The sequence below is a fragment of the Silurus aristotelis genome (genome assembly GCF_946808225.1).
Source record: "Silurus aristotelis genome assembly, chromosome: 12".
NCBI lineage: Eukaryota > Metazoa > Chordata > Actinopteri > Siluriformes > Siluridae > Silurus > Silurus aristotelis.
The window spans coordinates 23,705,435-23,721,146 of NC_139585.1; the positions used below are offsets into that span (position 1 = coordinate 23,705,435).

At 39.8% G+C, this 15,712-nt stretch overlaps 1 protein-coding gene across 4 annotated transcripts in view; it reads right to left on the reverse strand.

Moving 5' to 3' along the window:
• The window catches only part of abcc3 (ATP-binding cassette, sub-family C (CFTR/MRP), member 3), a 62,075-nt gene extending 46,363 nt beyond the window's left edge, over positions 1 to 15,712 (reverse strand). For 2 of the 4 annotated variants that reach the window (XM_083556890.1, XM_083556888.1), the window contains exon 1: positions 15,394 to 15,691. In XM_083556890.1, the coding sequence (XP_083413016.1) occupies positions 15,394 to 15,429 (36 nt within the window). In that variant the 5' untranslated portion in view covers positions 15,430 to 15,691. Of the gene's footprint in view, positions 1 to 15,393 lie in introns of all 4 variants that reach the window. The other 2 variants (XM_083556889.1, XM_083556891.1) reach the window with 2 other exon arrangements.

Sequence of the window (15,712 nt, forward strand, 5' to 3'; positions counted from 1 at the left end):
CATCCAGAGCCCAAATATAAAAACAGCCAGCAAGCAAGCACTTGCTAGCATGTAGCGTAAAGTAAACCTGAGCTGAATTGTGCCCTCTCTGTAGTGGCAGAAAATAAACACAGCTGCCTGGCTTGCTCTCAGTCTGTCAGCACTAAGCGTGAACACATGCAAATTAACTGACATGGCCTTCCAGTGTAGCCTGAATTTTCCCAAGAGCCGTTCCTGTCAGCCTTGGCCGAGCAAAATTTGTCTACTCTTCATAGATATGTTGTGTTAGCGTTCAGAGGAAATCAGGAGAGATTTGTAAGTCGAATCCGAAGAAACAACAATTTATACAAACGTGTAAACATTTACCCAGTGGGTGGAATATTTCACTAAGAGTTTGTACGGAAACAAGCTGCATCTATCTCCCCCCTCTGCAGATTTCCTGAGTAAACCATACACCAACTGCTGCTATGACACTGCTGGGGTTAAAGATAGCTTTGCCTGATCTAACTATGTGCTACAATCATGTCTGTTTTTTTTTTACGCTGGCAGCCAGATGGCCCAATATCTGTCTTCAAAAATTGATAATGGATAAGCTGTGGCAATTTTTCCACTTGTACAGTGCAAGCAGTGGCGAGACGAACTATAATCAAAAAGACCACTTTGGTACGGTTAATGCCAATATATTATAGTATCTTTTTACATTTACATTACCTCCTCATTTGCAACTGATAATGTTTAGTCTCTTCGATTGTACCTTCCATAAAAAAAACACCTCACTTCACTTCATTAGCAGAACCAGACAACATGAGCCGATTCGTTATCAGTCTTATTGAGGAAGTGCAGCGTGATTACAACTTTGCATAATGAACGAATAATGCAGGTGCAGGCCATGTCTTTGTGAAACTATTAAAAAGGTTCAGAAAGTCCATGTTTCGTATTCCATCTTAATATTACCAATCAATGATTTGAGCCAATAAACTAATCAGTGTGATGATTAAACGAATACGAGATTGACACGTTTTTAGATATCTACAAAGGAAAAACAATGGAACAACTAATGAGAAAGTCATGTTGTAAAAGTAATATCTGCTATCATGTCATTAAGAATATCTCCAGGTGCAGCAAATGTGCCAAGTATTTTGCATACAGAGCAGGATATTACTTAGAAAATATGCTGTATATCCTTTCGAAAAGATTGAACCACTACTGTTGATGAAATGAAAATGGTTTAAGAGCTTTTGAAATGGGGAAATGTGGCAGGACATTTACAGACACACAACAAACACAGAAAGCACCCGTGGTAAAGTGGGTGATTACTGTATATGGAACAACACTTTACCATACAGCTTTAATTTCATTCAAGCTTAAGGGGAAAAAGCTTTTTAACAAATGGCCTAATAAACTCCTATCAGCAGCCCCATAACGTCACATACAATAAGTCGTTTGGTAGTTACCTCATTTTGAATACTTTTAAACATGTTAAGTAAAAGAAATGTAAAGATTGTATCTTTATTTGATCAGTAAGGTTGATGTGCTTGATAGGCCAGAGGTAAAATTCGCCATCAAGTTGTACATCAATACCATCATCCGACTCAAGCCAAAGGCACAAGCTATGGCGCAAACCTTTTTAGCCTTTTTATGGCATTTTATCCTAGCCACCTTGTGTTCCAACAATACAGCATGACACTTGGTAGGAGCTTTGGTTCCCTGGTGGTCTAGTGGTTAGGATGCGGCGCTCTCACCGCTGCGGCCCGGGTTCGATCCCCGGTCAGGGAACCAACCCCAGCAATTAGGGTTGCACAAGCCTTAGTGCCGGTCCCAAATTCGGATAAATGGGGAGGGTTGCGTTATGAAGGGCATCCAGCGTAAAACATCTGCCAAATCAAACATGCGGATGGTCCGCTGTGGGGACCCCTAAGAAAGAAACTTGGTAGAAACTGAGAGAAAAATTAAGAGAAAGGATTACAAAAAGTGACACATTCAACACAAATGAGACTACCTAAATAACACCTACGTAAACACAAGACGGAAGCTGGACCCATGCTTACCAAACATCATGTAAATAAGACAATATTTTTGCCGTAAAGTTGCATAAACTGAACTACGTCTACATTTTGCCATGTTATTATTAACAAAAAAGAAGCTGCAACATCGGAACCAGGTATTTAGAGGTATATCTTTATTTGAACAAAATAAACTACAATATGAAGGATTTTTATGGTCCACCTTAAAAAAACAATCTTATTTTTTCTCATTGTCTAAACTTCTCTGCTACTTTTCTTCCCGGGCATCTGCATCCATCCCTCCCTTACACCCTGCATGCGATGCAAGGAAATCTCCACGGGTGTCAAGTCAAGTCAAGAAGCTTTTATTGTCATTGCAACCATATATAGGTGATGCAGTACACAGTAAAATAAGACGTTCTTCAAGGCAACAAGCTGACTATTTTCTCCAGCGTGCATTCATGCTATATTAGATTGCAGAAAGAAGAAGAGAGGGCTAACTGCTGAAATGAAACTGGTGCTACATAAAACAACATAGAGCTACATAACAGAACACAGAGCTAAGGACTGAAGTAAATTGTCCTAGCCACATAAGGTGCATTATGTGCAACCTGCTGCAACCAGTACAAGACAGATCAGATTTCCAATTCGGCCCGAAAATGTTCAATAAGGTTGAGGTCAGAGCTCTATAGCAGGCCACTCCAGATCTTTCACTCCAGCCAGTGTAAAGCATAAAGCTCTTCATGGAGCTGGCGCTGTTGTCATGCTGGAAAAGGTTTGAGTCTGATTGATTCTGCTACATCAAAAAGACGGCATATACAATTGTGTGATTCCAACTTTGTGTTAACAGTTTGGGGAAGACCCATAATCGTCTGAAAGGTGTCCCAATGCTTTTGTCCATATAATGTATGTCAAGGATAAAGATCTCATGTCGTTCATTTGTATAAGTGTATGGCGATCACACTGCAAAAAGGGACACTAAAAAAAAACTACACACTTATGCGTTAGGCTTGTGTGATTTACTTTTCCATGCTCATGATTCAATCACTGGATATCATGATGTCGATGTGATTCTCATTGACCTCACACTGTAGCACCAGGGACGACCGAAACACATAAGCTATGAGCTACAAGCAAAGCAAGGACAAGCTACACACGAGCACAGAGTCATTTATACCGTGAATCCAAATCAAACGTGTGCCCACCAACATACTGGCTGTGAATGCTTTCTGTAGTGGCAAACTGCTCCTGCTGAGCCACCTGGATGCTAGCCAAACTCACAACTGGCTTTGTGTTCATGCACATGCGTGTGATAGAGAGAGAGAGAGTGAGAGATAGAGAGGAAGAGAGGGAGGGAAACAGACTCTTATGCCCTCCTGCTTAATCTAATCCTGCAGGAACAGCCAGGCGGTAGTGGGTGTAATCGCTGAACCTGTGGTTGCGGTAGTGAATATGGCATGTGTAAACCTATGACACATGGTTTGTTTTTTCCCGCATGACGTTTTCACGAACAGTGCTCGACCTTGTTCATGTACATTTGCATCGTGCTAGGAAAGAACACAGAAGTGAGCTTGCAGGTTATTTAATATCTTTCCTGTTATGTCACATCGTATGTTGTATTATACATAATGCTCATGCCAGAAATGCCAGACAGCCAATGCTAGGTTCACAAGCTCTTATGATTCAAGTGGATAAAAAGGCATTTGCAGTTCACCTCTACTACATATAAACTCCACCTAAGTATATCTTATAGTCACACATAAAACCCTGACCGATAGGTGAGCCCTTCATGCTGTTTGTTTAAGATATAATCTCCCACTGCAGTTCGGGAACGTATGTTTGCGCTCGCCAGGAGCCGCACTCGAGGATCAAGCATGAGAAAATAAAAGAGAATTCGTTTGTAATTCCAAACCGTTGCACTCTATGACACTGTACACACATGCGCTCCTAGCACAAAGGCCTTTTCTCATATGGATTTCCCGTCTGATCCCTGAAACAAAAGTATACATTGTTTTCACCGGGCCAATGTGAAAACTTAATTAGGGCAGAATTGGCAAGACTAACTAGAACCTTAAATATAACAGGCTTTATAGTTCACGTAATTGATTGCTAAAGAAATGGCGACTAAAACACTTAAAACAATAATAAAAAAAATAAAAACAGTATATAATGTGAATGAACAAATCTCAAATTATATATATACACACATAATAGACACACAAATATACAAAATATACTCACACACATACATACTAGATAGATAGATAGATAGATAGATAGATAGATAGATAGATAGATAGATAGATAGATAGATAGATAGATAGATAGATAGATAGATAGATAAAAAAATAAACTTTCTTTAGGCTTCTCCCGATAGGGGGCGCCACAGCGGATCATCCGCATGTTAGATTTGGCACATGTTTTTACGCTGGATGCCCTTCCTAACGCAACCCTCCCCATTTATCTGGGCTTGGGATCGGCACTAAGGCTTGTGCAACCCTAACGGCTGGGGTCGGTTCCCTGACAGGGGGATCAAACCCGAACCCGGGCCGCATCCTAACCACTAGACCACATATATAATAATCTAGTCTTTTGGAAAGATTTTCCAGTAGATTTTAGAGAGTGCTTATGGACATTTGCTCTCATTTAGCAACAAGTTATTTAGTAAAATCAGGTGATGTGAGAAGGCCTGGGGGGCAATCAGAGTTTCAAATAACCCAGAGGTGTTTAATCAGCTTGAGGTCTGAGCTCTATAGCAGGCCAATCAAGAGTTTTCACTCCGCCCCATATAAACCATATCTTCTTAAAAATGGCTTTGTGCATGTCACCTAGTTCGAGTGGAGGGAAAATTTCATTTTACCAGCATCCGAAGACAATTGTGTGCCTCCAACTTTGTGGTAACAGTTTGGGGAAGAACAACATATTACTGGAAAAGTCAGCTGTCGCAATCCTTTTGTCCATTTAGTGTATTTCTACTTCCTTAAAGTTGAGGTGTCAGACTATTCTCTGGTCTGAAACTTTATTAATCATATAGTAAATGTTATTCAATGCAAAAGTTCTCCAAGTCTGGTTTTGTTTTCCTGACCACATCAGGTTCCTTGTTGCTTTTTTTAGTCGCTACAGTGATGTACTGGCTTTGCCTGACAATCAATGAGTAACAACAAATGAAGAAGTGAAAGTAAATGGGTTGGAATGATGACCAAAAGGCAGGGGATATTGTCTCGGATTATATAAAATTTCAGGCTATTTCACTGAGATCATGTTTAGATTCATGTTTACACCAACTGTAGTCTCACGACATCAGGTGTACACACTGTGATATACAATAATACTGTGATATACATTGGCTGCTCATCTAATCAGCCAATGTGCAATGCATTGAATCCTACATATAAAGGTCAAGCTTCAGGTAATGGTTCTTTCTTTCTTTCTTAAAAAAAAAAAAAAAAGGGCCTGATGTGTACAAAAACATACTTACTTTTGACAACAATGTTAAGCAGAAAAGCATCTCAAAACACATCACTTCAAACACTGTCCTGTTTCAGTCATCCTATGCACTTTCTAGCTACAGCTTCCTGTTTTTGTTTTCTGTGTGCTTTTCTGTTTACCGTGGCTGTAAACAGTGGTTGCACCAGGCTGAGAAGACTGAATCTGCTATAGGTAAACAGCTTGGTGTGAAGAAATCAACTGTGGGAGTAATTATTAGAAAATGGAAGACATACAAGATCACTGATAATCTCCCTCGATCTGGGGCTCCACGCAAGATCTCACCCAGGATGACTGATCCGTGTAAAGGAACGAATGAATAGGGCCATGTATGGTGAGATTTTTTTGAGTGAAAACCTCCTTCTATCAGCAACAGCATTGAAGATGAACCGTGGCTGGGTCTTTCAGCATGACAATGATCCCAAACACACCGCCCAGCCAACGAAGGAGTGGCTACATAAGAAGCATTTCAAGGTCCTGGAGTGGCTTAGCCAGTCTCCAGATCTCAACCCCATAGAAAATCTTTGAAGGGAGTTGAAAATCAGACAGCCCCAAAACATCACTGCTCTAGAGGAGATCTGCATGGAGGAATGGTCCAAACTACCAGCAACAGTGTGTAAAAACCTTGTGGAGACTTACAGAAAACGTTTGATCTCGGTCATTGCCAACAAAGTGTATATACAAGTATTGAGATGAACTTTTGTTATTGACCAAATACCATCATTTGTAAATACATTCTTCAAAATCAGACAGTGTGATTTTCTGGATCTTTTTTTCTCATTTTGTCTCTCATAGTTGAAGTGTACCTATGATGAAAATTACAGGCCTCTCTCATCTTTTTATATATTCATAAAAATACAAAAATTTATTATTATTATTTATATATTTTCATCCCTATTTTACACTTAGTTATACATTTTACTTTTATACTTCTTATTTCATTTTATTTTGATATTCTTTTTCTATTTACATGTCAGTATATTTACAGTCTATTTACAGGAGAGTCATAAAAAGCATTCCACTACATGTTGTGCTCTGTATGAATGTGTATGTGACAAAAAATTTGAATTTAAAAAGCTCTTCATTGGTGGTTTTTACATTATTCAGTATAAATCATAGAGCTTTTTATGCATTAAAATCCCAGGAGATCAGCAGGTTGGGAAATATGCCAGTAGCCAGATGAATATTTCTTTCCCTATTCTGAAAAAGCAAAAACAAAAAGACGTCTGAACCTTAAACGAACCTCTTGACCGGAATCGGAATCAGTTGACCGTGAAATCAAAAGAAGTGGAGCACATAACTGTAAAGTACCTTCTGATTTTCATCTCGGTTTCAAAATGACTCAGGTTGTTGCATTTGTGCAAGATGCATTCCTGGGTTTCAGATTTGTTTATGTGAACTCAATTTATATGAGATGAGCAGAGATTTTGCTACAGTGATGTTTCCCAGCTGTGAATAACTCCCTGTGGAAGATGTTTTTCGAAATAGATGAAGTGGTAACATGGTGGTTAAGATGTCAGGCTTCTGATCAGAAGATTCGGAGTTCAAATCCCAGCACTGCCATAGTTGTATAAATGAGATCATTCTAAGGGTGTCTATAGTGTGCTATAAATAAAAATAAAAAAATCACAGCATTATAAGAAAGGTATCATGTTATAGATAACTGACCACTTAAGAAGATACTTTTCGTATTTACAAATGTATTTTGTCACGCTTGCATTGTAGCTTATCTTGTCGCTATTTTCTGTCACGTGGCTTTAGACAGATTTGTGCACGATATCTGAGAGAATTAGGCGTTTTGAGTACATAGAAAAAGTCTTAGCTCGTAAAAAATGGTGGCAAAAACAAAAGTTATAATTTTGTTCAGTGTAATTGAGAATAACTGCCTGATATGAGCTCTACATACCGTAAAGTTCAGTGTGAAAGGTGATAATCTCCTCCAGATTAAGTGGCTACACTCATGATTAATTAGAGCAACACGTTACAACGCTAAGGTTTGGTGTCAGGACAAATATACTGTTGGTTGTTGCTCAAATCTTGACCCATTTGTGCCCATGTATCAATTGCATTATCAATATTAAAGCCAATGTCTTCTACATTTATCAAGTTGATTTCTATAGCGCTTTTTACAACAGACATTGTCTCAAAGAAGCTTTACAGAAATCAACAGTTAAGTTGAACGGTGTGTATTTATCCCTGATGAGCAGCCGTGGTGACTGTGGCAAGGAAAAACTCCCTTAGATGTTATGAGGAAGAAACCTTGAGAGGAACCAGACTCAAAAGGGGAACCCATCCTCATTTGGGTGACATCAAGAGTTTGATCATAAATCTTTCAACAATACAGAACACTGGAGAGTGAGAACTAACATGATTACTGGAGTATAAGATTATAAGTAATTATATGTAGATTTGTAAGTAAGTTAAATGCAAAAAAAAAAAATTTTATCTGTTGTATTCTTCTCCGATACCATATCTTTTGAACAAGATACACTATAAAAACAAATGTTTGTGGACACCCGACCATTCGTATGATCTTACTGAACATCCCGTTCCACATTTAGTCCCCATTTGCTGTTATAATTACCTCCACTCCTCTGGGAAGATGTTTCACTATATTTTCTGAGCTGTTCAGGATGTGATTCGAAATAGGAGAAATAGAAGCTCATTGGTTAAAAATATCTTGAAAGATTTCGAGTCTCCTGCTATAGAGCTCTGAGCTCATCCCTATTGGATGAATTGGAACGCTGACTGCACCCCAGACCTCCTCACCTCACCAACATCACTACCTGGTTTTACTGATGCCTTTGTTTCTGAACGAGCACAAATCTCCCAGAGCACATGCCAAATTCTGGTGGAAAATCTTCCCAGATGAGTAGAGGTTATTATAACAGGACTAAATGGAGAACTGGACGTTTAATAATGGGTCAGTTTTTTTAATGAAATTTTTATAATTAAATGTTTTGTTCCATAGACTTTTCTTTAACAACCACAACTGCCCAAATAAAGCTGCCGTGAACTCCATCTGCCAAACCACACACACTCTCTAACATTGCAGCTCAAGCTACTGATCAAATTACTCACACACATAAAAAGAGACCCCCCATCCTCAAATTCTCTATAAGTGCAACGCTCTTCATGACCCCTACATGATCAATATCTTGCTGACATGTTGTTCTTGCCACTGTTTTTGTATCTTTCTTCCCCTTCTAGATTCCGTTTGCAATTGAAATAAAAAGAAACACTTTCACTTGAATACACTTCCTGCTCTTCACATGGCATCTCCAATGAGGTTATAAGTCATCAGAAAAAAAGCAGTCATGCTAGATTTCAACAAGTGAATCAAATATCAGCTATCTGCAAATACGGTCGGCAGCCAGATACGTGCACGCAACCCAGTGACATTGCAAACCACGCAGGTGTTCTTAAAGTGATTTTATATTCTTTAAGCTGTAATGTATAAAAACAGGATGTCAATTGCAGAGTTATATTCATTCATTCATTTTCTCCCGCTTATCCATAATTCGGGTCGGGGGGCAGCAGGCCCCCGCCTTCGACTGCTGCCCAATCCTCACAGCACCGTCCCTTACGGTCCCTCCTGCAGGTGGTGAGCCCACGGGAAGGCGGCCCCACGTCACTCCGACGTCACGGACCTTGATATTTCCCTCGCAGAGTTATAATTCTCTTTAAATGATCTCTTCATGTTCAATTTCCCAAAAAGGTCACACAGGGATTTCTTCGAGGGTCAGAGTTCACTGGAACTCAAACTTCTTCAGCATTTGAATAGAATAGCCTTTATTTGTCACATATACGTTACAGCACGGTTAAATTCGTTCTTCGCATATCCCATTTTGCTCAGGGGCTGGGGTCAGAGTGCAGGGTCGGCCATGATGCGGCTGACCCTGGAGCACAGAGGGTTAAGGGCCTTGCTCAAGGGCCCGAGAGTGGCAGCTTGGCGATACCAGGGCTTGAACCCCCGACCTTCCAATCAGTAACCCAGCATCCTAACCACTGAGCTACCACTCCCCCAGATTCCCCTCAGATTCCCCTCAGATTTGGAAACTAATCTCAAAACCAGTTTTTCGTTTTGTTTTTTTTTCCCCACCCCGTAACATGTCTCATATGTTAATCTGCATTAGTTGCATGTGTTCTACATACTGTACATACTACAATGTTCAGTATGTAAGGCTTTTGATAATCTCTTCCAGATTAAGTGGCTAAACCCCCATGCTACAGCACTATATCAGATTTCATCACATTCCAAGCTTGGTGCCAGAACATATATACTGTAGGTTGTTGCTCAAAACCTGACGCATTTGTGCGACGTATCAAATACGTAATCAATATTAAATCCGATGACTTCTATATTATTGGATTCGTTCACCAGGTACATTTTTTAAAGCAAAAAGAACAACAAAATGAGATGTTATATTTCTTATATTCTTTTTCTATACAATATACACAAAGGTTTGTGGACACCTGACCATTCACACTCTATGTGCCCTATAGGAGGACACTCAAGATCTTCCAACCATTTGAACCATGTCTTCATAGAGCTGGCTTTTTACACTCAGCTCCATTGCTTACTGAGCTTTTCATATTGTCTAAACTTCTCTTTCTAACCATCTCTATCTGTACATCCCTCTGTCACATCCTGCATGTGATGCCACTTACTAGGAATTTCCTGTTGATCAGAAATACAAGACAGTCAGCGAAGCGAATCATCCCAAAGATGTTTAATAGGGTTTAGGGTCCGAGATCTATAGCAGGATACTCAAGATCTTCCATTCTAAACCATGAAATCTCAACTAAGCTCGCTTTATGCACAGGGGCATTGTCATGTGGGAACAGGTTTGGGTCTCCAAGTTCAAATGAAGAAAAAATTTCCTGCTACTACTTCCAATGACACCAATATAGGATATATATATATATATATATAGTGTGTCTCCAATTTTGTGATAACAGCTTGGAAAAGAACCGAGATGCCCATATTGGGTATTGATTTTAATATGGAAATCTGCTTGATAATTGTAATTCTATTCTGAATTACTCCATACAGCTCTTTCTTTTTTTTCTGTCTGTCTCTTTTAAATAATTCAGGGAAGTGTGGCTGCCTGCTCCATGAGCCGATCGTCGGGGACGTTTCAGGACATAGTGCCTCGAGAGAACAAAACGGGAAAGAAAGCAACCGAAAACATTTAAGAAAAGGAGTATGAAGTGTCCTGTTACAGTGAACGGATTATAAAACAGTATGGGAGAAGTGCGACGGCTGTGGGAAGGAAATCTTTTCGATGCTACACATTTCCGAGCTCCAAGCACTTTGCTCATAAACCAAACACACAAAGATAGTTTTCCTGAGGAATTTTTCACTATGCTATTGAATTCTTAGTTCACACATAGTATAACATAAATACTTGCTATGGCCATGTAACCTATTTGTAGAGCCCTGGTCAAAAGCACCAAAAAAAAAAACAAGTAATTGTGATAATCAACAATCAAAGCATGCACTGAGGAGGTGGTTTATACGATCACCTCTTTATTATAGACTCTGTTTACTGATGAGTCATCGTTACTACAGATGTCCCTAACCGGCGTATGTCTGCAAAAACTGGCACATCCAAACATTATAGAAAGCCAATCTTTCATTGGTTACAGCCTGTGAAATGCCAAGACATGATCTAGACGGTGATGTGTGCTGTTTTCACATGCCTTCGAAATGCTGATTCATTTCTGCAAACCTCAACACGGTACGTTCAAGAGATTAGTGGGAGTAAAGCATTAGATCTTTAGGAGTTGATTCTAATGCATGAGCAAACATGAGCAAACCGAGAACTCGATTCTATATATCTCGCCTTGGGTCAAATTGATGGAGTATTTCCAAAGACCACAATTTGTACGCATTTGTACTCATTTCAAGCGTAAAATATCCTTGTTCTGTACAAGTCAAGTTGATTTCTATAGCGCTTTACACAACCGACATTGTCTCAAAGCAGCTTTACAGATATCAACAGTTAAGGTGAATGGTGTGTATTTATCCCTGATGAGCAGCCATGGTGACTGTGACAAGGAGAAACTCCCTTAGATGTCATGAGGAAAAAACCTTGAGAGGAACCAGACTCAAAAGGGGAACCCCTCCTCATTTGGGTGATATCAAGAGTGTGATTATAGTCTTTAAACAATACACTGGAGAGTGAGAACTAACATGAGCACTGGAGTGTAAGATTATGAGTAATGTCCATTCTACAGTCTTTTTTTGTGGTTATGAAACTAGGAGCTACTGAGCAATTCATAAAATAGCTCAACATTTGCGATCATCACAGATCCAACACCAGCTTCTCCATGCCAGAGCCTTTAAACACTCAAAGAGGTCCAATGTCAAAACTCTACACATGAAGTGGGATCCAATTGGCACTGGTATGTCTCTAGATGGTACGGAAAGTTTGCGAGTTCGGCATCTATTTCGCTCTTTTACAATAAAATACGAAGCCTACGATTTTAAAGCATAGATAGGCAATCTAGAAATATGTTTAAATTGGTTTATTGTAAATATATAGTAAGAAATAACAAACTAACCTTGTCTACACAATATGGACAGAATTGGTATGTGATTGGTAAGTCCCTTCCCACATTTACTTCCCATTTTCTCCACTGTTCCACTTGATTTTGGAGTGTGCTTGTGGAGATTTGCACTCATTCAGCCAAAAGGGTCTTCATCCCAAAGGTATTCAATAGGGTTGAGGTCAGATCTCTGTAGCAATAGATCTTCCACTCCAACCCATATGTTCATGGAGCTGTGTTTGTGCACAGGTGTATTGTCATGCTGGAACAGGTTTGGGTCTTCTAGTTGAAGTGAAGGGAAAAATGTCATGCTACAGCATCCAAAGACTTTGTGGTAACAGTTTGGGGAGGAACCAGTCAGGTGTACCAATACTTTTGTCTATATTTATAATATTTTAGATATTTTAGGTTAGATGTGCTGTTGGAAATACGAGGAACATAATCACACTGATTTGAGCGCTCGTGTGTGAGCCGAGCATGACGAGCAATCGCCCTTAACGCTCTCATGAACTCCCGCTCTTGAAACTTTCCTCTCTTTTTCTCCTATCACACAGTTCCCTTACTCACAGTAATCTCCCCGACCCAAAACATTTCAAACCTTAAGAACCCGGCTTTCCCACAAAGCAACCGTTCTTCAGCAACATGAACAGTTCAAATGTCCGTCGATATTAAATCACTCTTATCGACGAGCGAAAGCTCTGTTCCAAAGTGAACGTGGACGATAGAAGCTGCCCGAAGGCGGAGCGAAACGCAGCCAGGCGCATTGTTAAGTGCACATCTGTCTTCCCCTCCTCCATCCGCTTTCGTTCAGCCTGACGGTGTAGCACACGGCGTTAAAATACACAGGCTTACGGAGTGCACGAGGGAAATCTAACACCCATGACGCTGAAGCTAAGCTCCTGAATTACAAATCGTGCCCGAAAGAACTTCAACCTTTGAACACCATTTTGAACTTTCAAGTTTTTCTTGTCTGCCAACCCAAACCCTTCGCTGATTAGCTTTCGAACAAAGGCCATCGAACATTCCAGGATAGATCTAAAATTCCTAAATAAGTGGCTTGAGAGCTCAGGTTGCACCCTGCACCTGAGGCAAGACCCCTAATTGCCCAAAGCTCTTAGACGTTCTTTTCCCTCACCTAAAGTCACTCTTTACCATTGTGGAAATGCCTTAGATCATTATAATGGGTTACATGTATCAGCAGTGACATTAAGACCTGTATATTAATACTCACAGGGAAAGTGGTAGCTCAGTGGTTAAGGTTTTGATCAGAAAGTCAGGGGTTTGAGCCCCAGTATCGCCAACCTGCCACTTTTAGGGCCCCTGAGCAAAGCCCTTAACCCTCAGTGCTCCATGGGCACTGTATCATTACTGACCCTGTGCTCTGACGCCAGCTCCTTGTATCAGTGGGATATGTGAAGAAATAATTTCACTGTACTGTGAAGTTTATATGAAAAGCACGAAGCATTTTTCTTTACTCTTACTAATGAAATGTGAACCGATAGGAGGAGGAAGCTCAGTGGTTAAGATGTTGGACTTATGATCAGAAGATTGTGAGTTCAAATCCCACCACCACCAGTTGTGGGTTAAGCAAGGCCTTAACCCACAACTGTTGAGTTGTATTACTGAGATAATTATAATTACTCTGGATAAGAGTGTGCCAAATGGCATAAATGTAAACTCTGTGAGGGAAAATGTGTGGGATGCATACAGTATTTCCAATTGCTATGTCTCACCTCTTGCTAGCCAAAATCCTATGAATTAAAATTTAATTTAAGTCTTTCAGCAGGACAAAGGTTACTCAAACCAACTTTTACCTACATCACAAGCTCCTAACCTGCATATGCATAATTTATTCTGTATCGTTCCGCTGCAACACGATTGGCCGATTGCATGACTGCATAAATAGGTAATGAAGTGAACGGTGAGTGAATTGAATTGTCCCAATATTCAGGGCCGTTTTTTTCAACCAAGTAGAAAAGAAAACAACAGGCATATAAGAAATCTACAAGCTTGAAAAGAAATATGTTTACTGAGCTTAGTAGGTTTAATGGAAACTTAGAGTAAGATAGTATAAGTATATTCTATCTATCCATCCATCCATCCATCCATCCAGCTATCTATCTGTACCACCAACAGCGAAGCTGATATTCAACCTTCATTGAAAAATGAAAATAAATGTAACTCAACACCATTTTGCAAATGTCCCATATTGAGCATTACTTCTACAGGGGTCTGGTTTTACCATCCTGACATATTATATAAAGAAATTGTAATTCACAGGACTGCGGGTACAATGATGAGGAAATCAACGAAATTATGAAATTATGATTCTGCTTTTATCATTGATGTGATTAGAGAAGACTTTGGGACTCACTGGAAAAGACTGGCAAGTTCTAACATCTGTACTGGGCATACATTTTGTTTTTTTTAATAAAATATTCAATGTCCATTGCTAAGAAGGCTGTACAGGCAAACCTATGAGTAAAAACATAACCTTTTTTATAAGATATAATATTTTCACATACACACATTTATATTTATGGCATTTTGGCAGACACCCTTATCCAGATCGACGGTGACTTTAACTTCCAAACAAGCTTGGATATGTGAAGAAAAGAGTGAATGAATATCTCATGTATATGCGACAAATGACATAAACTGAAGGTCTCGATTATGACGACCTAATTAAATATGTCAAAATGTTTTTTTAATTAAATGTGTACATTTTTCATATTACATATTTTTTTAACATCAGGCTCTACGCTGTCAAAACAAACAACAGGTATCTTCATGCTCTCCCTGGGTTGGTGGCATCAACCTTCAAATCGTTATGTTACACGTATTCACTTAATCAATCACGGTATATTTACGTACAAAGGATACACTTCTATGTTTTATCCCTCCATATAAAAGATAGATATTTAACCCAGGAAAGCTATCCTGCTGAGAAAAATCCCATCATCTCTTTCACATTTTTTTCCCCAAACCTGTATGATTGTACACAGTCAGTTCTGGAAGTCTATTAGGTTGATATGGTTGAGATGAATGGAGATTGCATGAACTTTCATTTCAGGCTCAAAGTGAGAAAAAAGAAGGGCAAGCAGGCAGCCATGTCACTTTCTTCTAGATAAAAGTTCAAGTGGTTTCATGGATGCTGGTTGTAAGTTTCAAAAGAAAAGCTCAAAACAAGCAGTGTTATTTTGTACTTTCTGTTGTAGCAACAAACATCTCAATTCCCACTGGCGGTTCTCCATCAGGCTCCAGAAGTCTTTATGCCATAGAAACAACGCGGCTTGTTAAAGGGAAAGTGGACTCTGTAATGGATCTTAGCACTAAGTCTTTCTGCTCGTGAGAAGGTATAAACACTCACCCAGAAGGGACGATCAGAGCCGCACAAAACCTCCATCTGGGCGCTGCTCCTCAAACCCCCTCGGTTCCTCGGGTGGAATGGACGCTGCTTCGGGTCTGCTCAAGTTCTACTGATCGACCAGATAGGCATGTATATAATAACTCACACTCACACACGCTTAGTCACACTTCCTTTCTCACACACTTCCACACACACTCGATGGATCAGCGGTGCGAGAGATGGATAGTGCAGGAGAAAGTCTTGGCACCCCACCCCCTTTCTCCAGGCTATCGCCGAGCAGGAAAACTCATCCGGAGGTTGTCAAGACACGCAGGTCTCT